We start from the raw sequence: 26,505 nt of genomic DNA, 5'->3' as shown, positions 1-26,505 counted from the left end.
CGCGAGCGTAAGGTTTGTGACCACGTGGCTTGACAGGTCTGGGTGGGCCCTTGAGGCGTGCGCGTATAGATGAAGTGGTTAAGGCGGCAGACGCCGGTAAGCGGTAAATCTGGGTTCGAGTCCCGGTCCAGCACAACTTTTAACGTGTCGCAAATAGCTGACGTCAATGCATAGTCGCAGAATGCGAATCTATTTCGTATCATACCTATCGTGTGCCATGTTCAAATGGCTCTGAGCACTACGGGACTTAACACCTGAGGTAATCAGCCCCCTAGAACATAGAACTACTTAAACCTAACTAACCTAAGGACATCGCACTTATCCATTCCCGAGGTAGGATTCGATCCCTCGAGCGAAACAGTCGCGCGGTTCCGGTCAGCGCCTAGAACCGCTCGATCACGGCGGCCGGCGTGTGCCGTGTCTCACAGATTATACTATGGATTCGTATGCAGGAAGAAATTATTCCTAGGGAATAAGTGTAATGTGCTGCGAATACATACAAAGAAAGATCCTTTATCATTTAGCTACAATATAGCAGGTCAGCAACTGCAAGCAGTTAATTCCATAAACTGTCTGGGCGTCCTACCCCCATGAACCATGGACCTTGTCGTTGGTGGGGAGGCTTGCGTGCCTCAGCGATACAGATGGCCGTACCGTAGGTGCAACCACAATGGAGGGGTATCTGTTGTGATGCCAGACAAACGTGTGGTTCCTGAAGAGGGGCAGCAGCCTTTTCAGTAGCTGCAGGGGTAACAGTTTGAATGATTGACTGATCTGGCCTTGCAACACTAACCAAAACGGCCTTGCTGTGCTGGTACTGCGAACGGCTGAAAGCAAGGGGAAACTACAGCCGTAATATTTCCCGAGGGCATGCACCTTTACTGTATGGTTAAACGATGATGGCGTCCTCTTGTGTAAAATATTCCGGGGGTAAAATAGTCCCCCATTCGGATCTCCGGGCGGGGACTACTCGAGAGGACGTCGTTATCAGGAGAAAGAAAACTGGCGTTCTACGGGCCGGAGCGTGGAATGCCAGATCCCTTAATCGGGCAGGTAGGTTAGAAAATTTAAAAAGGGGAATGGATAGGTCAAAGTTAGATATAGTGGGAATTAGTGAGGTTCGGTGGCAGGAGGAACAAGACTTTTGGTCAGGTGAATACGGGGTTATAAATACAAAATCAAATAGGGGTAATGCAGGAGTAGGTTTAATAATGAATAAAAAATAGGAGGACGGGTAAGCTACTACCAACAGCATAGTGAACGCATTATTGTGACCAAGATAGACACGAAGCCCATGCCTACTACAGTAGTACACGTTTATATGCCAACTAGCTCTGCAGATGACGAAGAAATTGATGAAATGTATGATGAGATAAAAGAAATTATTCAGGTAGTGAAGGGAGATGAAAATTTAATAGTCATGGGTGACTGGAATTCGACAGTAGGAAAAGGGAGAGAAGGAAACAAAGTAGGTGAATATGGATTGGGGCTAAGGAATGAAAGAGGAAGCCGTCTGTTAGAATTTTGCACAGAGCATAACTTAATCATAGCTAACACTTGGTTCAAGAATCATAAAAGAAGTTTGTATACATGGAAGAATCCTGGAGGTACTAGAAGGTATCAGATAGATTATATAATGGTAAGACAGAGATTTAGGAACCAGGTTTTAATTTGTAAGACATTTCCAAGGGCAGATGTGGACTCTGACCACAATCTATTGGTTATGAAGTGTAGGTTAAAATGAAGAAACTGCGAAAAGGTGGGAATTTAAGGAGATGGGACCTGGGTAAACTGACTAAACCAGAGGCAAAAGGGAATACAAACGTCTCAAAAATGAGATCGACAGGAAGTGCAAAATGGCTAAGCAGGCATGGATAGAGGACAAATGTAAGGATGCAGATGCTTATCTCACTAGGGGTAAGATAGATACTGCCTACAGGAAAACTAAAGAGACCTTTGGAGAAAAGAGAGCCACTTGTAGAAGCCGACCTCGGGGAAGATCAGTTTGGATTCCGCAGAAATGTTGGAACACGTGAGGCAATACTGACCCTACGACTTATCTTAGAAAATAGATTAAGGAAAGGCAAACCTACGTTTCTAGCATTTGTAGACTTTGAGAAAGCTTTTGACAATGTTGACTGGAATACTCTCTTTCAAATTCTAAAGGTGGCAGGGGTAAAATACAGGGAGCAAAAGGCTATTTACAATTTGTACTGAAACCAGATGGCAGTTATAAGAGTCGAGGGACACGAAAGGGAAGCAGTGGTTGGGAAGGGAGTAAGACAGGGTTGTAGCCTCTCCCCGATGTTATTCAATCTGTATTTGAGCAAGCAGTAAAGGAGACAGAAGAAAAATTTGGAGTAGGTATTAAAATCCATGGAGAAGAAATAAAAACTTTGAGGTTCGCCGATGACATTGTAATTCTGTCAGAGACAGCAAAGGACGTGGAAGAGCAGTTGAATGGAATGGATAGTGTCTTGAAAGGAGGATATAAGATGAACATCAACAAATGCAAAACAAGGATAATGGAATGTAGTCGAATTAAGTCGGGTGAAGCTGAGGGAATTAGATTAGGAAATGAGATACTTAAAGTAGTAAAGGAGTTTTGCTATATGGGGAGCAAAATAACTGATGATGGTCGAAGTAGAGAGGATATAAAATGTAGACTGGCATTGACAAGGAAATCGTTTCTGAAGAAGTGAAATTTGTTAACATCGAGAATAGATTTAAGTGTCAGGAAATCGTTTCTGAAAGTATTTGTATGGAGTGTAGCTATGTATGGAAGTGAAACATGGACGATAAATAGTTTGGACAAGAAGAGTAGAAGCTTTCGAAATGTGGTGCTACAGAAGAATGCTGAAGATTAGATGGCTAGATCACATAACTAATGAGGAGGTACTGAATAGAATTGGGGAGAAGAGGAGTTTGTGGCACAACTTGACAAGAAGAAGGGACCGGTTGGTAGGACATGTTCTGAGGCATCAAGGGATCACAAATCTAGCATTGGAGGGCAGCGTGGAGGGTAAAATCGGAGAGGGAGACCAAGAGATGAATACACTACGCAGATTCAGAAGGATGTAGGTTGCAGTAAGTACTGGGAGATGAGGAAGCTTGCACAGGATATAGTAACATGGAGAGCTGCATCAAACCAGTTTCAGGACTGAAGACAACAACAACAACAACAACAACAACATCTGGGAGTAGGCATTAGGAGTGATTTAAAATGGAATGACCATATAAAGTTGATCGTCGGTGAAGCAGATGCCAGACTGAGATTCGTTGGAAGAATCATAACCAGATGCAATCCGAAAACAAAGGAAGTAGGTTACGGTACACTTGTTCGCCCACTGCTTGAATAGTGCTCACCAGTGTGGGATCCGTACCAGGTAGGGTTGATAGAAGAGATAGAGAAGATCCAACGGAGAGCAGCGCGCTTCGCTACAGGATCATTTAGTAATCGCGAAAGCGTTACGGAAATGATAGATAAACTCCAGTGGAAGACTCTGCAAGAGAGACCCTCAGTAGTTCAGTACGGGCTTTTGTTGAAGTTTCGAGAACATATGTTCACCGAGGAGTCAAGCAGTATATTGCTCCCTCCTACGTATATCTCGCGAAGAGATCATGAGGATAAAATCAGAGAGATTAGTGCCCACACAGAGGCATACCGACAATCTTTCTTTCCACGAACAATACGAGTCTGGAATAGAAGGGAGAACCGATAGAGGTCCTTAAAGTACCCTCCGCCACACACCGGCAGGTGGCTTGCGGGGTATCGATGTAGATGTAGATGTAGATTCACAGTAAGTCTACACTGATGTTGGCAAATGCTGCAATGAACTCTTGAATGCAGTAGCTTCTAACGTGGGTACATCATATCCTCGACCGGACTGAGCCTCCTGCAGAGGCGTGTTCAAGGAACTGGGGATACTAGCTGCTGTTTCTAAATATAATGTTTTCTTAATGAAATACGCCATAAATAATATACCTCTTATTCAGACCAACGGCACATGTAGTGGAATCAATACTAAAATGTGGACCTCTTAGGTTTTCTCGGTGCAATTGATTAATAGTGGATTTCCTTGCCTTCAGCCGAGATGTTTCCATTTTGTGCACAGTACTTCTTCACGAGCTGCGAGTTCCCGTTATGTGTACTCTAGTACTACCCGGACCCTAACCACATTGTGAACTGTTGTTGATCTCTAGTGGCTACCTGCAGCTGAGTTCGATTCCCTACGCATCCTACGCCCTCTGACGCTCTTATCTTTTTCAGAACCCACACTGATATTCCGTGTTTTATTAACTAAAAATCTGGTACATTTTTTTCACAAACACTCACAAAAACGTGAATAAAATAAAGGAAACCCAAATGCTGCTGTTGTAACGTCACGAAAATATCAATGGGTGAAGACAGAAAAACAAAAATGGCTCTGAACACTATGGGACTCAACTGCTGTGGTCATAAGTCCCCTAGAACTTAGAACTACTTAAACCTAACTAACCTAATGACGGCACACAACACCCAGCCATCACGAGGCAGAGAAAATCCCTGACCCCGCCGGGAATCGAACCCGGGAACCCGGGACAGAAAAACAAGCTATTGTCTTGCGCTCAGCGCAGAAACCTCAATATACATTTCTTGTCCAAGCAAAACAAGGTCGCAGAAAGGGTGCTGTCCTAGTGAATAAACACGCGAGTAAGAATACTGACACATTTTAGCCCAGTGTTCGTTTGTTTCACAAAAAACCTTCCTGAGGCTTCCAGTTTTTGTTTCACCTGAGTCATATTTAGCCTTAACCATTTTTTGTTACATGTCCGAGCACGTTTTACTTTTCTACGTTTCATGTCACTAAATGAAATTTTATGACTCACCACGTCACTGTTTCTTCCCAGTTCAGCAATTCTGTAAATTAGCAGTTTTGCCGACCCTGGAAATTCCTTCGCTATTGTTGTCCGTCACCGTTCCATGCCATGGCCTGTCATTGCGTGATAGACTCAAGAACATGAGAAATACTCGCAAGGAACGCGCTTTACGTTGTTGTAACTAGAACTTAATATCAACACACTTAGATATCAACGACACATTATCCTTTTTGAAACCGATCGCGCTCTACCTCTGTGTTTGTTGTTTCATTGAAACAAGACTTTCCGAAAAAAACGGCATTGAAATTAATGAAAAAGAATCGAAATCTATATATTCAGTACAGATTTATAGAACTTGAATGTTTAAATATGGATTTGTGCAGCGAAGAGCCAGAGAAACAGGTAAAGGTACCCGTATTCAAATACAGAGGTAGGTAAACAGATAGAATACAGCGCTGTGGTTGGCAACGACTATATACAACAAGCGTCTGGCGCAGTTGTTAGATCTGTTACTGCTGCTACAATGGCACGTTATCAAGATTTAAGAGAGTTCGAACGTGGTCTTATAGTCGGCGCACGAGCAATGGGACACAGCATCTCCGACGTAGGGATGAAGTGAGGATTTTCCCGTACGACCATTTCACGAGTGTACCGTGAATATCAGGAATCCGGTAAAACATCAAATCTCCGACATCGCTGCGGCCGGAAAGAGATCCTGCAAGAACCGGACCAACGACAACTGAAGAGAATCGTTCAACGGGACGTAAGTGTAACCCTTCTGCAAATTGCCGTAGATTTCAGTGCTGGGCCATCAACAAGCGTCAGCGTGCGAACCATTCAACGAAACATCATCGATATGGGCTTTCGGAGCCGAAGGCGCACTCGTGTACCCTTGCTGACTGGACGACACGAAGTTTTAAGCCTCCCCTGGGCCCGTCAACACCGACATCGGACTGTTGATGCCTGGGAACACGTTGCCTGATCGGACGAGTCTCATTTCAAATATCGAGCGGATAGACGTGTACAACCTCATGAATCCATGTACCCTGCGTGTCAGCGGGAGATTGCTCAAGTTGGTGAAGGTTCTATAATGGTGTGGGGTGTGAGCTCTTTGAGTGGTATGGGACCCCTGACACGTCTAGATACGACTCTGACAAGTGACACGTACGTAAGCCTCGTGTCTGGTTACCATTTATGTCCATTGTGCATTCCAGCGGACTTGGGCAATTCCAGTTGGACAATGCGACACCCCACACGCCCAGGATTGCTACAGAGTGGTTCCAGGAACATTCTTCTGAGTTTAAACACTTCCACTGGCCACAAAACTCCCCAGACATGAACATTTTTAGCATAGCTGGGATGTATTGCAACGTGTTGTACAGAAGAGATCTCCACCCCCTTGTACGCTTACGCATTTATGGACAGCTCTGCAGGATTCACGGTGTCAGTCCCCTCAAGCACTACTTCGGACATTAGTCGAGTCCATGCCACGTCGTGTTGCGGCACTTTTGCGTGCTCGCAAGGGCCCTACACGATATTAGGCAGGTATACCAGTTTCTTTGGATCTTCAGTGTATTAACACTTTTATACGACCAAAGAACCTACATTTGCATTTGTGAGAAAGACGAATTCATAGCGACACGACAAATTCTTCCACGCACTTTGCACACCGTGCCTCTAAAAAAGCTACAAAGGGAAATGGACCTGATGGTGATAAAGAAAGCGGCGAGTACACTGAAGGTAGAATGCACACTAAAATACTTTTCTCTTAATCGCTGAGTTTCCGCAGTTCGATAGCTGCTCGTAGCCTTTATAGAATCACTGAATGTCTCGCGAGTATATCTAGCAAATATACAAACAATTATATTATCAGGTTTCGACAGTGTGATTAATTATTAGACAAATATAGATTTTCAAAGCTAATAGGTTTTCACTAGAGTAACAAAAAGGAATCAGTCGCATAAAAAAAGGATCAACCATAGCTAAATAAGATCGACTACTAGTTGTCAGTATGAACTCTTAAACTAAAATAAAGGTAAAAAAGTAGCGTAGCGGACAATGTCGCTTGCTACGATGCTGAAAGTGTAAAATACAGAATATGTGTCACATGAAAATTAACAACCTGTTCAGTAATATTATCTAAACACACAATTTTCTTCTTTCCGTCCCAAGAAGTAAAGTCTTTGACGTACGCGGATCTATGCTTTATTGTCTTCATTGAGTGATTGAAGAAGATAGCGGTTCCTGCACAATTTTAAACGAGATTTTTCCTGCCTTGTTTGCCTCTTTCTAAAAACATTTAAGGGCATTACATTTAATCATCCGTACCTGATTATGAAAAACCCTGCCTATTGTGCGCAAAGACTGTGATGCTGTGATTTGTAGTAAAGAGACGGCCTCAAGAAGGCTTGAAGAGTGCAAGCGGCATTCACAGAGGCGATCGCTACTTCAGGACAACGGGATGGACTCGCATAGAGGTCATGAGGAGAATACGTGTCTGCGCCAGTGCTGGTTATGTTGCGCCAGATATATTTGCAATGGAGCAACAAATATTACAATGATGCAGTGCAATTGTTCACAACCGATTGTTTGCTAAGGGGAACTTCGGGGTGACTTGTAGCAAAATCTATCGGAACATTTCTTTATATCAACGAACACTTCAGTCCCTCCTAGAGTCTCTCAGAATTCGATAAGGTTTCAGTGACTTTTCCAGTAAATTCTGAAAACTAACCATTTTCTTTTTAACTTTTAAGTTCCAAATTGAAATTCTGGAACGACTTTAAAAAAAGTCATGCCATAACCATATGATAACGCTATCGACAAGCAACTAAAATTTCGGAAACGCAGTATGGGATTTATAGATGTGTTTCTGATGGAAACTGATTCAATAATCATAATATGGAAATATTTATGTCTAATGTAAATAAGTCTTATTTTACAGGTGAATACTCTCGCAGTACATTATGTCTTTGCAATTTGTGCGATCCGAATCCAAGCATACAAGAAAATGAATTCTTAAGTCCTAATAATTATTGACGAAATTTCGTAGAAGTCTAGTCTGCTCTATGACTTGAGCCTGAAACTTCATTCAGCGACGATCTCCAACAGCAGTACTTACTATCAAACTGAAATATTAACTTAAGAACAGCACAATGCTTGGCGGTGCAAAGCATGTGCATTAGTTATAGTAAAGGAGCCGTTAAACGGGACAAAGAGTCATGTGAAAACCAGTAGCGGTTGTGCGTAAGCAAATCCTTGTGGTTTGACAAATACACAACAGTAATTCTTGATATAGTGAAAAGACTGATGGTTTTGTAAAGACGATGTAACATTCGAGCACTGTGGTGTAAGCTCTAAATGGACTACTAAAAACCGTCTTAAATGTTACACAAAACCCCTGAAATTACTAACATGATCAACATACCCGCTTACTGAAAGTTAGAGAAGAACTGATTTGCGTAGAGTGTCATGGATATTTTTATCCGCATGCGGCCGCGTTTCCAAATCTACTACAAATGAATATTTCGTTTCCAGTTTGACTTAATATGTGAGACGATAAATTGGTTCACAAGAAGCATGATTCCAAAATAAGGTGTCCTGCGGGAAATGCATGTGAAACACACATAGGAAACTCCCTTTTAAGCCAAGTGCATACATCGATCTCACCCACGTAAGTGCAGCAGCAGCCCACCCGGTTACCCGTGTGATCTAATGCACGGCTTTCCGCATTGGGAAGGAGCGCCTGGTCCCCGGCACGAATCCGCCCGGCGGACTCTGTCGAGGTCCGGTGAGCCGGCCAGTCTGTGGATAGTTTTTAGGCGGTTTTCCATCTGCCTCGGCGAATGCGGGCTGGTTCCCCTTATTCCGCCTCAGCTACACAGTGTCGGCGATTGCTGCGCAAACAAGTTCTCCACGTACGCATACACCACCTTTACTCTACAACGCAAACATGGTTACACTCGTCTGGTGTGAGACGTTCCCTGGGAGGGGTCCACCGGGGGCTGAACCGCACAATAACCCTGAAAGAGTGGTTCTGTGTGGGGCAGCGAAGGGGTAAAGTGGACTGCGGTAGTCGTCGTGGGGTTGTGGACCACTGCGGCTGCGGCAGGTACGGAGCCTCTCCGTCGTTTCTAGGTTCAAAAAATGGTTCAAATGGCTCTGAGCACTATGGGACTGACCATCTGTGATCATCAGTACCCTAGAACTTAGAACTACTTAAAGCTAACTAACCTAAGGACATCACACACACCCATGCCCGAGGCAGGATTCGAACCTGCGACCGTAGAGGTCACGCGGTTCCAGACTGAAGCGTCTACAACCGCACGGCCACACCGGCCAGCTTCGTTTCTAGGCCCCCGGTTAACATACAATACAATATAATACAAGTGCAGCAGCATGACGAAAGAACAGACAAGCGTCCATTCGGTACCAGGACGTAAACCAGAATAGAACAGAACGGTCTCCCTTGAGACCAGCCATTCATTCGCTAACTGAAATTCGCGCTAAGCCTTCTGACTGGCTTCCGCAATGCGAAGTCATTGACATCTGCGGGGCATACCATATTTGCTTCCACATACATAATCCACCACACGAGCTACGAAAAATTGGTTCACAAGAAGCATTATTCCTAAATAAGGTGTCCTGCGGGAAATGCATATAAAATACACATAGGAAACTACCGTTTAAGCCAAGCGCATACAGCGATCTCACCCAAGTAAGCCTTTCTCTCGCCATAAATCCAACTGTGACTCGGTGGCCCTACAAACGACCAGGACTGCACACCGGTTAAGCGAAAGAGAAATCCATATGAGGCAAAAATCCTATTTCTGGAAAAATATCGTTTTGATATCTCCCTGATTTTCTCTGTATTGCGTGCATAACTCGTACTACCTCAAACTATGAGTTTGCTTCCAATGACGCTCATGTGCTGCAGCGCCTGTGAGCGAACAGCTGAGCTTTCAGTATACCCCTGTCAAAATGACCCTCATCGGTTGCACTGGCCGACAGTCTCACCCACGACCTGGCAGAAATTTCTGTATTTAGAAAGGAATCAGAAGACCGGGCCACAGCGCTGTGATGCGGTTATGAAACAAGTCGACACGGATAGCCAACGTATTCAGTTCAGTTTCGCTCTGATTTTCCTGACTTTACCACTAAATTCAGTTTGCCTCAGAACAGTTTTCCAAGTTTTCCAGACAAATCGCGGCACCTGTTGGGACGTGACGCCCCTGGCGGCACGTGTCCGCGGCAGAGGCGGTCTCCGGGGGCTGCGTGACGCTTTAGCGCGGCGCTGCACTGTGAGCTCCGCACGGCGTGTCTTGTCACGCGAGGCGATGGCGCCGCGATAAGGCTGCCACGCGTCCCCCAGGCAAAGCAAAGGGCCGCCACTACCACTGCCAGCGCAGCCTCCCTCCACCCTCTGCGTGCTGCTGCAGCGCCTGGCCTCATTAGCCGCCTTCCTCTCGCCATAAAGCCAACCTTGACTCGGTGGCCCTACAAACGACCAGGACTGCACACCGGTTAAGGGAAGTTTACTATCTTTTGGTGCAAAAAATCGATTTTTTTAAATTGCGTTTTTGGATCCATAAATGTGTTTAGAATCCACCCCTAAAACAGTTTTTCCGAACACGGAACGAAAATGTTTGTTATTCGCGGTTGAACAAAAAAATGCACCTGCCTGAAATCGACCTTTTTCACGCACCAATTTTTTCTTTCGGAGGACGAGTTATTGTACCGGTGCTTGGGAGGAAACACACAAAATTCAAATGAACATTTGCATTCTGGTGCGAAGACTGTGGAGATTGCGACTTTCCTGGCAGTGAGCAGCTTCAGCGAATGGTATTCAGCAATTCTGAAGACCATGACAACGATGGACGTCACCCTGGGAGTCTATTCGACGCAGTTCGCCAAGCATTCGGACGACCACCGGATTCGAGCGGACGTAAACAGTTTGTCACCGGCCGTGCGAGCGGCTCTGGAGTTGCGCAGGATGGCACAGATCGAGCAGAACGCCCTCTATGAGGAAGAGGAGGGACTAGTTTATGGACCCGGAATAGCATATTGAACGTACGTTGCATAATATTGCATTTATAGGTAGTCAAAACTTCAAACGCGTTTTTCTCGAAATTACTTTTTTTTATCGCGCGGTATGGTGACTTCAAATCTACTGAACCGATTGGCATGATCTTTGTTTCCGACAAAGCTAACTAAATTGCCTAGTAGTTGTACCACTTTTGTCCGCAGTTCGTGGTCGTGCGGTAGCGTTCTCGCTTCCCACGCCAGGGTTCCCGGGTTCGATTCCCGATGGGGTCAGGGATTTTCTCTGCATCGTGATGACTGGCTGTTGTGTGCTGTCCTTAGGTTAGTTAGGTTTAAGGAGTTCTAAGTTCTAGGGGACTGATGACCATAGATGTTAAGTCCCATAGTGCTCAGAGCCATTTTTTTGTACCACTTTTATTCCGATCCATCAACTATAAATATTTTTACTTGGCCGACGAAGTCGAAAAATCGATGAAAAAAAAAACCCTATTTTTTTTCAAATCGCCGCAGTTTTGTTTCTTATGGTCCAAATAACTTAAGCGAGGTACAACTTCTGAGGAATCTTATTTACTTAGCTAATGTCAACTCAATTTTGATTTCAGACGAGCCAGCTGACCTGTGCAATACCGCGCGTGGAGGTCTACATTGAAATTTTGTTTCGTTCCGACGCCACTTCTACCTTTGCTCTTTCATATTTCCGGTCGAAAAAATTCCAGTTTGTAGAGGAAATGTCAATACACATTTTGAACAAATTTGACATTGATATCTATAACACATCCCGAGAAAAAAATTCTCAAAGAACATGCTTCTTGCGGGCCAAACCTCCCCTTAATCGAAAGAGGAATCCGTATTGGGGCAAAAATCCTATATCTCCCTGATTTTCTCTGTATTGCGTGCATAACTCGTACTACCTCAAACTATGAGTTTGATTCCAATGACGCACATGTGCTGCAGCGCCTGTGAGGGAACAGCTGAGCTTTCAGTATACCCTTGCCAAAATTACCTTCATCGGTTGGACTGGCCGACAGTCAGACCGCTCACAATGGGCTCATGACCGTCATAGAAATCTGTTCGCAGCGTTAACGCCGATTACAGTTTTAACATGAATGTGTTCATTCTAAAGCAAATTTTTTATAGATTGATGACGTAACGTGAGGATAACGATGTTATATTTCGCCTAATATAATGCTGTGAATACTTTTATGAACCTGATGATGGTCAGACGACTGAAACTGGTCGTACATTTTAACAGCAGCTCAAGGCGGTGTGTCGTCCCTAACACACAACAGACATAGGCGTTGCACCTCACAAAAGATAACAAATAGTGTGATCAACTAACTATGGAATGAAACAGTGGTGCACATTAATCCACGTTTATTACAACGTTACCTGCTAATATACATCAACATCAAATTACTACAGGATCTGGTCAATCACAACAAAGACAGGAAAAAAATTAACAATTGTTGACATCGGAAGTACTAATGTAACACTTCATTGTTCTGGGAACAACTGGATAACTTAGGTGAAAGCATACAACCGTAGTCTAGGCATTAATTATGAGGAGGTAACTCTATGATGGACAAACGGTGATTGCCTGAATCCAGGAGAATAGAAAACCGCATATGCAAATAACAATGCTGATCGAATCACGAATGAGCCTTCAGTCACTCGAGAAAGGTATCAGATTCACAAAGTGTACCTAGTCCTAACACATGATACTTCTCATACCCTGCTCATCCAAGCTACGATTTCTCACCACATTCAGAACTCAACTGCGCTGAGTGTAGCGAACGCCGAGCGCCGTGATCAGCTGCAGACTTCCACGCATCAGCTCTCTATAGGATCTCCAGACGAAGTGTGTTCTCTCTCGTTTTCTGAAATGAAGTGCTCTTTTCACAATCCCCCAAAGAAATGTTCTCCACCATACCCGAAACTTAAGTACATTCCTCGCCGGCAGAGTTCCTTCTCGCCGGCCGGTTTGCCCGAACAGTTCTAGGCGCTTCAGTCTGGAACCGCGCGACCGCTACGGTCGCGGGTTCGAATCCTGCCTCGGGCATGGTTGCGTCTGATGTCCTTAGGTTAGTTAGGCTGAAGTAGTTCTAAGTTCTAGGGGACTGATGACCTTCGATATTAAGTCCCATAGTGCTCAGAGCCATTTTTAGAGTTCTTTCTCCTCTGTGCGATTCCAACATGCCAATCAAAAAGGAATTACAAAATGCTGGCCAATGATGTTATTCATAACAAGACAAGTATCTCTCTTTCTAGCAAAAGTTTTAAAACATTAACCAACCGTTTCATACCCATGTCCACAGTTCTTAAGCCGTTGTAACTTATTCTACCGCTTCTCAGCTGAGTTTTCTACTTCAGCCAATACGCTTGACTCCACTTCTCCGTATCTCGGAAACTGCCTTCTCCTGCTCTGCTATTTCTTTGCTTAACCAATGAGAAGCCCTGTTACAACTTCTTAGACCAATGGTTCTCACCCCGTTGAAATGGTCGCATAAAGTCGACTCAATGCTTTACAAAGACGAAAGAATCTTTGTCCACAATGCAGGTATTTCACTTGTCACAGTGCACCGAGGTATTTTTCTGTCATTGACTTCCCCTGACCGACTATGCTCGGATGGCGACTCTTCGGCACAAAACAAGGTTAATCTGAAATGTATTTTGGTCGGATGGCACTGCTCGTAAAAACTGAGATTCTGCACGAGTGCAGGTATTTGTCACGTTATCTACATCTACATCTACGAGGATTCTCTGCAAATCACACTTAAGTGCCTGGCAGAGGGTTCATCGAACCTTCTTCACAGTAATTCTCAATTATTTCAATCTCGAACAGCGCGCGGAAAGAACGAACACTCATAGCTTTCCGTGCGGGCTCTGGTTTACCTTATTTTATTATGATGATCATTTCTCCCTATGGAGGTCGGCGTCAACGACATATTTTCGCATTCGGAGGAGAAAGTTGGTGGTTGAAATTTCGTGAGAAGACTCCGCCGCAACTAAAAACGCCTTTTTTTATGATGTCCACCCCAAATCCTGTATCATGTCAGTGACAATCTTTCCTTTGTTTCGCGATAGTATAAAACGTGCCGCTCTTCTTTGAACTTTCTCGATGTGCTCCATCAATCCTGTTTGGTAAGGATTCCAGACCGCGTGGAAATACTCCAAAAGAGGACGGACAACGGTAGCGTAGGCAGTCTCTTTAGCAGATCTGTAGCATTTTCTAAGTGTTCTGCCAATCAAACGTAGTCTTTGGTTTGCCTTCCCTACAACATTTTCTACATGTTCTTTCCAACTTATGTTGTTCGTAATTGTAATTCCTAGGCATTAAGTTGAATTTACGGTCTTTAGATTTGATTGATTTATCGCGTAACCGAAGTTTAATGGATTCCTTCTTGCACTCACGTGGATGACCACACACTTTTCGTTATTTTGGGTCAACTTTCAATTTTTGCACCATACAGATGTCTTTTCTAAATCGTTTTGCAATTAGTTTTGATCTTCGGATGACTTTAACAGGTGATAAACGACAACATCATCTGCAGACAACCTAAGACCGTCTGCTAAACCGTTTATACAGATAAGGAACAGAAGAGGCCCTACAATACGACCTTGGGGAAAGACAGAAATCACCTCTGTTTTACTCGTGGGAATTCCGTCAATTACTACGAACTATGACCTCTCTGACACGAAATCTCGAATGCAGCCGCATAACTGAGACGATATTCCACAAGCAAGTAATTTCACTACAAACCAGTTGTGTGGCACAGTGTCAAAAGACTTCTGTAAATCCAGAAATACGGGATCAATTTGAAATCATCTGTAAATAGCACTCATCACTTCGTGGGAGTAAAGACCTAGTTGTGTATCACAAGAACGATGTTTTTTTAAATCTGTGTGTCATTAGACCGTTCTCTTCGAGGTACTCGTAATTCATAATGTTCGAACACAATATATGTTCCAAAATCCGGCTGCATATGGACGTTAATGATATGCGCCTGTAATTTAGTGGATTGCTCCTACTACCTTTCTGTGCAACTTTCCAGTCTTTGGGTACGGATCTTATGTTATAAGATTTGTGGACCCCATATCGTGCAGGACACATTATATAAAAAAACTGCAGGAACGCAACTCACAGACACCAGCACTAACACGGCACAGGTTGCCGTCCAATAGCTGCCTGTCATCTTGTCTCAGCCCCTCACACTTTTCTCTGAAAGAAGAGCCACGACTCCAAGTTTTGTCGGTCCGAAAACAGAGTATGGGACAAAGAAGATACCTCACCAGTCTGTGGTGGAGGGCCATAAGAAGAATAGAAGCTTGACAGTCGCAAACTGTCCGTAGTACTGCACGGCAGCAGTCATCCGTCCTCGCAGGATCAAGTGACCAAGTTGTATCGAAGCAAACGGTGTACAGGAGGCTTTAGCAGAGTGGCCTTTAGTGTTGGAGACCAGCTGTATGTGTACCTCTGATGCGTCTTCACAGAAGGTAACGTATACAGTGGAGTCGTCTACATATCACCTGGATGGCTGAACAGTGGGCCAATGTTCTTTTCGCAGATGAGTGCCAATTTGGTCTGGAGAGTGATTCTAAAAGCATCCGCATCTGGAGGGAACCTGGAACACGATTTAGGGACTCAAGAATTGTGGAAAGAGACCGATATCGAGGAGAACCCCTAATGGTGTGGGCAGCCATTACGTGGACCACTCGGACATCTCTTCATGAAACTGATCGGGTGAATCGAGAAGGTTTAACTGCTGTCAGGTATTGTGACGATATCTTTGGACCTGATATGCGGTTGTTGTGAGGTGGTGTGGACCCAGACTTCGTGTTCATTGACGATAATGCTCGACCTCACAGAGAATGGGTGGTGGATGTTTACAAGAAAACTGAAAATGTTGCACGCTTGGCGTGGCATGCTCGCTCTCCCAATTTGAACCCCATAGAGTATGTCTGGGATGCACTAGGGAGACAGGTAGCTTCACGTCAGCATCCACCATCCACTCACCAAGGCTTGCGAGCAGCTCTGCAAGAGGATGAGAGGTGGCAGAAGCCCCCTCTCATATTTCTATCTTACTCTGAGTAATTCGATTTTCCTCTCTAATTGCGTGCGGTGAAAAGTTGCTATTCCTTCACACGCGGACTTCCCACGCAGCGTCTCTCGTCACCCGGGTGGTCCAGTGACAGGCGGGCTCTGCGGATCTTGAAAAGGTTAAGCCGACGGGTGTGAGGGAGTCGAGTGAATGCTTTCCAGACGTCGACATTGTCATAATAGCGGCGGAGACACGCCCGCAGGGGCCTGAAGGAGTGGCTGGGCTAGAGATTCCTTTACTTCACAGTAACTTAGCGAAAACACTTTCTGGCGGGCTACCAGCGAGGCGTGGGAATGACTTGTGTTCCCATGCAGTCTTGGCGGGCAAATTCCCGCGTTTTCTGCAAAATTGTAACTGTGATTGGCTTTCTCAGGGCATAGCTCCGTGACGTAGCAAAATCGGCGCAGAAATTGGCGCCAAGAATCTCCATTGGTGGAATGGTAGTGCTTCGACAATAGAGTGGAATTTTCCGCCGGTTTTCGAGTTGCTGATTGGAACGTTTAACCACGACCACTGTCGTGGGGGCGGGAATGTTCTGTGTTCGGTTTGTACGGGTGCTCTTGTGATGGTCGGCTCTCGCCTTTCGGTCGGAGTAGGTTACAAGACTGAGCTCTCGCTGCGCTGGACAGCCTGCCTTCCGTTGGCTGTCTAATATTTTATTTGACTGTAACTGTTTAACAAAGTTTCTGAAGCTTCGACTTCAACGTAACTTTCCGAGTACAGTTGGCAATTGAGCGTTCTGCATACAAGCGGCCTATGTTGTCTATCTTGGGCAGTTTTGGCTAAAGTTGACTGTATTGGAGTTACTGTGTGACTTCACTTGTTAAAATCAATCACTGTACCGTCAGTGATTGTGTGGCGAGCCTTCTTCGTCTCCCTCAGAGGCGCATTTGTATTGATAGGAAGTCTTTAGTCTGGAACAACCAGACCAGGACAATTTGTTTCAGGCTATACTCGCGACATTATCATCACCATGACGGGACGTTGAAGTAACTAGCCATCGCTTCCGGTACACTAGATCGTGTCCTCGCAGTTAAGATGACAGCTTGGTAATGTATGTCCACAGCACCGGCAGACTAGAGAATTAGCACTGCGATAATCAGAGCTCAGCAGAGCGCGTCTGTTCGTCTTTTCTAACTTTGTTGTGTCTTGGGTGTTCATTTTCTGAGTTATCACTACCGTAGCAGCAATTAATGTTGAGTTGGCTGGGTGTTTCTCTCAAGATTTGAGTTGCAAGGAATTGGCTCCACGTACCACTTCCTCATAAATGTCACAATTTAGTTTATGGACAACTTCACCTTCACAGCATTTATTTGAGTATCCAATTTGATCCAATTTGATGTATTGTAAATGTTTCATGTATTTTGTTTATGATTTTGAGTTTAGTCATAATAAATCAAATTGTTATTTTGGACAGAACTTTCATTCTGTTGATCGGTAGAGCAACCCTTTCATTTCTCACTACGTTACTGAAACTTTCCTTTATTTAATTAGTGTCTATCAAATTAAATTATTGCAGGTGCCAAACTATTTTCTACTCCACTTGCAGGGCCGATTACAGTCAGTTCGCGTTTCTTCTTAATCCATGTGCAACAGCAAAAGTAGGAATTAGAAAAGGGGGGCTTAGAGCATCATTTCCATACGAAGATTCGATAAGAATTTAGTGTTAAATACACTGCTAGCCCCGGCACCTCGCAAGGAATGGGCGTTATTGTCTCAACATGAGTTTGATATCGTTCACAGCATGCCCGTCGTTGTCGGGCCTGTACTGCTGCCAGACGTGTCACACCCCATATTGATTACATTAACAAGTTGCGGAATGTGTATGCAAATCTATTGTTGTTTGTTGTGGTCTTCAGTCCTGAGACTGGTTTGATGCAGCTCTCCATGCTACTCTATCCTGTGCAAGCTTCTTCATCTCCCAGTATCTACTGCAACCTACATCCTTCTGAATCTGCTTAGTGTATTCATCTCTTGGTCTCCCTCTACGATTTTTACTCTCCACAGTGCCCTCCAATGCTAAATTTGTGATCCCTTGATGCCTCAAAACATGTCCTACCAACCGATCCCTTCTTCTAGTCAAGTTGTGCCACAAACTTCTCTTCTCCCCAATCCTATTCAATACCTCGTCATTAGTTACGTGATCTACCCACCTTATCTTCAGCATTCTTCTGTAGCACCACATTTCGAAAGCTTCTATTCTCTTCTTGTCCAAACTAGTTATCGTCCATGTTTCACTTCCATACATGGCTACACTCCATACAAATACTTTCAGAAATGACTTCCTGACACTTAAATTTATACTCGATGTTAACAAATTCCTCTTCTTGAGAAACGCTTTCCTTGCCATTGCCAGTCTACATTTTATATCCTCTCTACTTCGACCATCATCGGTTATTTTACTCCCTAAATAGCAAAACTCCTTTACTACTTTAAGTGTCTCATTTCCTAATCTAATTCCCTCAGCATCACCCGACTTAATTTGACTACATTCCATTATCCTCGTTTTGCTTTTGTTGATGTTAATCTTATATCCTCCTTTCAAGACACTGTCCATTCCGTTCAACTGCTCTTCCAAGTCCTTTGCTGTCTCTGACAGAATTACAATGTCATCGGCGAACCTCAAAGTTTTTACTTCTCCATGAATTTTAATACATACTCCGAATTTTTCTTTTGTTTCCTTTACTGCTTGCTCAATATACAGATTGAATAACATCGGGGAGAGGCTACAACCCTGTCTTACTCCTTTCCCAACCACTGCTTCCCTTTCATGTCCCTCGACTCTTATAACTGCCATCTGGTTTCTGTACAAACTGTAAATAGCCTTTCGCTTCCTGTATTTTACCCCTGCCACCTTCAGAATTTGAAAGAGAGTATTCCAGTTAACATTGTCAAAAGCTTTCTCTAAGTCTACAAATGCTAGAAACGTAGGTTTGCCTTTTCTTAATCTTTCTTCTAAGATAAGTCGTAAGGTCAGTATTGCCTCACGTGTTCAAACATTTCTACGGAATCCAAACTGATCTTCCCCGAGGTCGGCTTCTACCAGTTTTTCCATTCGTCTGTAAAGAATTCGCGTTAGTATTTTGCAGCTGTGACTTATTAAACTGACAGTTCGGTAATTTTCACATCTGTCAACACCTGCTTTCTTTGGGATTAGAATTATTATATTCTTCTTGAAGTCTAAGGGTATTTCGCCTGTCTCATACATCGTGCTCACCAGATGGTAGAGTTTTGTCAGGACTGGCTCTCCCGAGGCCATCAGTAGTTCAAATGGAATGTTGTCTATTCCCGGGGCCTTGTTTCGACTGGTCTTTCAGTGCTCTGTCAAACTCTTCACGCAGTATCTTATCTCCCATTTCGTCTTCATCTACATCCTCTTCCATTTCCATAATATTGTCCTCAAGTACATCGCCCTTGTATAAACCCTCTATATACTCCTTCCACCTTTCTGCCTTCCCTTCTTTGCTTAGAACTGGGTTGCCATCTGAGCTCTTGATATTCATACAAGTGGTTCTCTTCTCTCCAAAGGTCTCTTTAATTTTCCTGTAGGCAGTATCTATCTTACCCCTAGTGAGACAAGCCTCTACATCCTTACATTTGTCCTCTAGCCATCCCTGCTTAGCCATTTTGCACTTCCTGTCGATATCATTTTTGAGACGTTTGTATTCCTTATTGCCTGCTTCATTTACTGCATTTTTATATTTTTTCCTTTCATCAATTAAATTCAATATTTCTTCTGTTACCCAAGGATTTCTACTAGCCCTCGTCTTTTGACCTACTTGATCCTCTGCTGCCTTCACGACTTCATCCCTCAGAGCTACCCATTCTTCTTCTACTGTATTTCTTTCCCCCATTCCTGTCAATTGTTCCCTTATGCTCTCCCTGAAACTCTGTACAACCTCTGGTTCTTTCAGTTTATCCAGGTCCCATCTCCTTAAATTCCCACCTTTTTGCAGTTTCTTCAGTTTCAATCTGCAGTTCATAACCAATAGATTGTGGTCAGAATCCACATCTGCCCCAGGAAATGTCTTACAATTTAAAACCTGGTTCCTAAATCTCTGTCTTACCATTATATAATCTATCTGATACCTTTTAGTATCTCCAGGATTCTTCCAGATTCTTGAACCAAGTGTTGGCTATGATTAAGTTATGCTCTGTGCAAAATTCTACAAGGCGGCTTCCTCTTTGATTCCTTCCCCCCAATCCATATTCACCTACTATGTTTCCTTCTCTCCCTTTTCCTACTGACGAATTCCAGTCACCCATGACTATTAAATTTTCGTCTCCCTTCACTACCTGAATGATTTCTTTTATCTCGTCATACATTTCATCTATTTCTTCATCATCTGCAGAGCTAGTTGGCATATAAACTTGTACTATTGTAGTAGGCATGGGCTTTGTGTCTATCTTGGCCACAATAATGCGTTCACTAAGCTGTTTGTAGTAGCTAACCCGCACTCCTATTTTTTTATTCATTATTAAACCTACCCCTGCATTACCCCTATTTGATTTTGTATTTATAACCCTGTAATCACCTGACCAAAAGTCTTGTTCCTCCTGCCACCGAACTTCACTAATTCCCACTATATCTAACTTTAACCTATCCATTTCCCTTTTTAAATTTTCTACCCTACCTGCCCGATTAAGGGATCTGACATTCCACGCTCCGATCCGTAGAACGCCAGTTTTCTTTCTCCTCAAATGTATTACGTTGGAGAAAAAACGACGTTGGAGAAAACGAAGAATATTTTTGTCTACCATTATGCATATAGCAGATATTTACGTTCTGTATTCTTTACATTATTTCTACTCTACTATTACCTGTTTATACTGTTTCGTGGCAAAACAATCGCAACCTTGCTAGATTTCCGTTTGTTGCTTTAGTTTTTTGCATCAGTGTATTTTATTAGCTGATGGGAATAGAATTTAGACAGTGATGATTTTTAATCAATTATGGGTAACACATTAAACGTGGCAGTCCAGCTATAGACTGACGCGTATCACTCAGCGAAAATGTGAGTAAGCTAAAAAGTAGTCTCACAAGTGCTATTTTCTCTCTGCGAATTTCCCAGCACTTTGGTGCACTTTCCTGATAACAAATCTTAGTAAAAGTTCCGCGGCTGTTGCGCTGTGTGATGATATTGAAAGCAACTCGCGTTCTGAACGGTGGCAAGTGAATATCACGAATCGTGAATAGTTTGTCGGTATCCATTCAGAATACTCGTACTTAATTTCGTATGGTTCGTAGATAAAGTTAATTTGTATCTTGTTCTGTTAGCTTAGAATGTAAAGACGTCGAAAATTTCAATACTTACGGAAATAAGATTGCAATGATGATTGAATATCTCTCGTTACGCTACACATCAATCCATTAGAGTATGGCAATCGTATTTTCATACTGAGATTCACTGCCTTCGCCAACTCACAATCAGACTGTTATATTCCAACCCATCCTAGGCCTTAGGCTACGATGAACGTCAGTCTGTCGGCACTTATTTTTTAGTCGTCAAAGAAATACGAAAATCAGTAACTAGCCTTAAAATGCGTAATAACCAGATCAGTAGAAGTTAATCTGGTGCTCTCCAAATCGAAATCAAATGTAATCAGTTGCTATCTTCTGCCGAAATAACTGATTAGATTCAGTGATTCTCACTGGATACCACACACTATCACTCGATTAACCATCGTCAACGAATCGCCAACATCAGAAAGCAACGCTAGAGCCGCTGGCACCGTAAGTGGACTTAAGCTTACAACATTTTTTAATGAAGACTTTTAGATGCTACCAATATTTACAATGACAATTTAGAAATACTTTTCGGAACTCAAAATGGAAAGTGCAACAAAAATGTTTGTTTTAATTACATCTAAACAAATCTTTTGAGATGTGTGGACTATACTAGTACTTCCCCCCTCCCCTCCCCCCTCAAAGGATCAAAGTAATATCGCCAGTAGTTGACCTGCACTATGTAGCTACCCTGGGAAGGATTTTTTGTGTCCGTCCACCTGTTTATAGGCATGCTCATAACTATGAACAAATGTGCAAATATATACTGGCTCAGTACAGCGTATCAGACCGGTGAAAGAAGAACGGTGCCTCCGATGTATTTACCTTGTGATGGGCGATGTACAGGTCTTATCCTGCCTTGAATCCGCTAGGCAACGCTACACAGACTTGAAAGCTTATCGGATGTTACGCTTTTTAGCGTATGACGTGACCACGTATTTGTTTCGATTCGATTTTACTATACATGACGAGGGCAGTCTATATTTGTCGATGCCTTAGTCGTAGCGCCCAAAACCCACTTACCAACATTGTATTGGTCAATCTAAAAATGTTTTGTATTAGGCTAAACGCATGTCATAGATAAATGGAGCAATAAAATCAATTCTGCAAACAAGACTGTTGTTTTCACCACATTTGTTATGATTAACAACATTACAAATTAGAAGTCATGAAGAAACGAGCATTAACATTATTGGATGTGAAGTGCTGGTAGAAAAGAAAGTGTTATACATGGCATGAATGTTGAATAGAAGTTTTTAGTTTATTTCCTGTTTCTACATTTTGAGGAGCGCTGTTATTGTTATTACTATTTTTTTTTGCTATTTGTTTTTGTTGATGTTCAAAGAGATTTCCTAAGCAGATCTGATTTTTTTTTCACTTTCAGAGTTCCCATTCTCATTGTAAACTTCGTACTGTTGTTAAGTGAATAAAAATTTTTGCAGTGAATATTTGATGGCTTAATTTCATGACTAACTGGATAAGCAGGTTGTCATTATATGAAAATGTAATTGCAGATCATTAATTCGAAAAGGATGTCGATATTCATAGTATATTAATAATATATGAGTACTGATAAAATATCCTTAAAAATAATCTACTTCCAAAATATTGACTGGATCGCTGTAGAACGTGAGAGCAACAAACCTTTTTGTGTATTTCTTGTAAATGTGGTCGAAAATAGCAATTTTAGAATATTACGCCCTCTTGGAAAAATTTCTGTGGGCCCCCATGCGTCCATATCGTCACTGGGATGTTTGTAGTATGCACTTCGCTTTTTCTTCCTCAGAGATACATACCTGAATTTCCCTCCGTTCAGTTCTGCATCTCCCCATGCCGTACTTTTTGCACCATTGACTTAGCTCCACTTTAAAATTTTTCTCGCATGTTCCATGCCCTTCCTCGTCAGCACAGCCACTCGTTTCATCTCGTCGTCGACGTCAGTAAACGTAATGAAATTAACAGAAAGCCATTACGAATGATAGTGAACGCTTTTCCTCGATCTCCTTACTGATCAGACTGCGAGGTAACAGCCGGCGTTACTTCGAACTGGAACCTGCCTGAAACTGGTCACGAGACCAAGTTAGTTCGCGCTTGGCTGGCTCTACAGCTCGCTTTGCCGAATAATATGTACTGTGACTGTCAGTCTCCGAGTCTGTCTTCACATAACGTTTAGAGGGTAACTACCCCAGGCTGTTCCAACACTGCTCCACAGGATGCGGGCACTCTCGTTAGGGATGGCGGTTATAGCTGAAACATCTGGTTTCCGATTATATCGGTTTTTCCCACCCCAGTTTAACCTGATTGTTAAACCCGCTCAAAATAACCAATTTCTCAAATAATCAATTTTCTGTTTTTTTCCTAATATTTCCTGAAATAGTGTAGAAATCGAACAAGATTGAAAATATTTGGCTCGCTCAGCTTCAAGACACATAGAATCAAAATATTAAATTAAATAAGGGAATCAAAGGAAACTCAGTCCCTCCTTGGTTCGCTGTTTTTTCTCGAAGAGTAATAAGTGGTTGGCTAGTACAAAAAATCACCAGTATTCTCCTATTGATTTTAATTTTTTAAACTATGTTCATAAATCATATTGTAATCGGGGATCATATCACCATTTGGCATTACGAACAGTCAATGCTAAAGGGTAAAAATTTAGTGTCAAGAGCTCTGTTTTTCAAGGGTTACAAGCAGATAAGGTCAGATTATGTAGACACAGGCGGCAGATCAGCTACTTTCTGTTTTTATTGTGTACTATGACTCAATTGTTATTAAGTTTTTAATTTATTATTCTTACCATGATTTCCTTCCTCTTTGTATTATTTCATAGAGACGCCAGACAAATCTTTAATCAATTAAGGTAAATGAAACATTATACTTTAATTGCTACATCACTGTGTCGAAATATTTCCAGACTAGGATTGGTGTTATTCTGCAGTACAATGGATGTACAGCGACGACAGTGAGAAACTGCCATTTAGACCAGATGGGGTCAACTCTTGCTCACTGCATGTACAAGAGTACCTTAACACACGACACATGTCACCACCAACATTATTGTCTCAGCAATGCTGTACTAATTCTTATGCCACGTGACTGTTGCTCGATTCTTTAGGCATTGTTATTAAAATAGCACTGATCGTTCTCCCCATTTTCTGTAATAATACAATATTTCAAACCAATGCAAATTTTATGAATAAAAATTACTTCTTTTTTAAAAAAAAGGTTTCTTTAAAAATGAAAAACTTTTGCACTGCTGCTATGGTTACTTGATATTTCGATTTTTATTCGGTTATTAGAAAAAATTAAAAAAACACTTCTTATAACAGTGACTAAAACAAATACCAAAAAATACCGGTTATTCACAACTAAAATAACGGTATCGGTTTTAACTGGTCGATTTTTTCTTTCAGTAACTCCCAGGCGCCCCTCAGCTCGCTCGTGGGCAGGCAGTAGGCTACTCGCCAGGCGGCCATATTCACGCATTTTGCGCATGCGCAAACCACTAGAAGTTACATTTTTATCTTGAGGAAGACGAAAGAACAACATAAAAACATCAGCATGTACATATCACAGAGTTATAGCAATAATTACAATACTATTATCAGCAACAACATTATGATGCGAGGATTGCAAGATGTCTTTGAGAACTATAAAGACGTGTACTCACCAGTTACCAGGAAACGTGTGGTGACCAAAGCTAAAAGAAAGTATGAAATATCACCGGTCGCGTCACTTACCCATTGGTTCGCGGGACCCTCTTTCTGATATGATGGAGGCTGTGTACTCACCCTTTGGCGGTCATGAGCTTGTTGGCGCTGAGTGTCTCTGCATCGGGCCCTTCCTGCACCAGACGTTCGCTCGTGGTGATGGCACCGTTGCTGCTGCTGGCCGACTTGATGTCGCTGTTGCTGTTGCTCTTGCTGCCTTCTTGTTTCACCGAGCCTTGCTTCTCCGATCCTGTGGACAAGTACACCCGTCTCTCGTAGCACCAGGAGATAACAGAGCGGATTATACGGTAACTAATGTTACTAGTTTTACAACTCTGCATGATCGTTTCTTCCATCACGTAACAGGGTGGTCCATTGATCGTGACCGGGCCAAATATCTCACGAAATAAGCGTCAAACCAAGAAAAACTACAAAGAAAAAAACTTGTCTAGCTTGAAGGGGGAAACCAGATGGCGCTATGATTGTCCCGCTCGATGGCGCTGCCATAGGTCAAACGGATATCAACTGCGTTTTTTTAAATAGGAACCCCCATTTTTCATTACATATTCGTGTAGTACGTAAAGAAATATGATTGTTTATTTGGATCACTTTTTTCGCTTTGTGATAGATGGCGCTGTAATAGTCACAAACATATGGCTCACAATTTTAGACGAACAGTTGGTAACAGGTAGGTTTTTTAAATTACAATACAGAACGTAGGTACGTTTGAACATTTTATTTCGGTTGTTCCAATATGATACATGTACCTTTGTGAACTTATCATTTCTCAGAACGCATGCTGTTACAGCATGATTACTTGTAAATACCACATTAATGCAATAAATGCTCAAAATTATGTCCGTCAACCTCAATGTATTTGGCAATACGTGTAACGACATTCCTCTCGACAGCAGCTAGTTCGCCTTCCGTAATGTTCGCACATGCATTGACAATGCGCTCACGCATGTTATCAGGCGTTGGCGGTGGATCCGATAGCAACTATCCTTCAGCTTTCTCCACAGAAAGAAATCCGGGGACGTCAGATCCGGTGAACGTAGGGGCCATGGTATGGTGCTTCGACGACCAATCCACCTGTCATGAAATATGCTATTCAATTCCGCTTCAACCGCACACGAGCTATGTGCCGGACATCCGTCATGTTGGAAGCATATCGCCATTCTGTCATGCAGTGAAACATCTTGTAGTAACATCGGTAGAACATTACGTAGGAAATCAGCATACATTGCACTATGTAGATTGCCATCGATAAAGTGGGGGCCAATTATCCTTCCTCCCATAATGCCGCATCATACATTAACCCTCCAAGGTCGCTGATGTTCCTCACGTCGTAGCCATCGTGGATTTTCCGTTGCCCAATAGTGCATATTATGGCGGTTTACATTACCGCTGTTGGTGAATGACGCTTCGTCGCTAAATAGAACGCGTGCAAAAAATCTGTCATCGTCCCGTAATTTCTCTTGTTCCCAGTGGCAGAACTGTACACGACGTTCAA

General features: G+C 42.9%; 1 protein-coding gene across 1 annotated transcript in view; it reads right to left on the bottom strand.

Moving 5' to 3' along the window:
- LOC126191419 (protein stum) overlaps positions 1-26,505 on the bottom strand; it is a 536,846-nt gene that overhangs the window by 490,410 nt on the left and 19,931 nt on the right. Inside the window, exon 2 of the mRNA XM_049932291.1 lies at positions 25,074-25,242. Within this exon, the coding sequence (XP_049788248.1) occupies positions 25,074-25,242 (169 nt within the window). The remainder of the gene's footprint in view (positions 1-25,073; positions 25,243-26,505) is intronic.

The sequence above is a fragment of the Schistocerca cancellata genome, chromosome 6, assembly GCF_023864275.1.
Source record: "Schistocerca cancellata isolate TAMUIC-IGC-003103 chromosome 6, iqSchCanc2.1, whole genome shotgun sequence".
Lineage (NCBI taxonomy): Eukaryota > Metazoa > Arthropoda > Insecta > Orthoptera > Acrididae > Schistocerca > Schistocerca cancellata.
The sequence above is the reverse complement of the archived record's forward strand: the minus strand, read 5'-3'. Positions and strand labels throughout refer to the sequence as shown.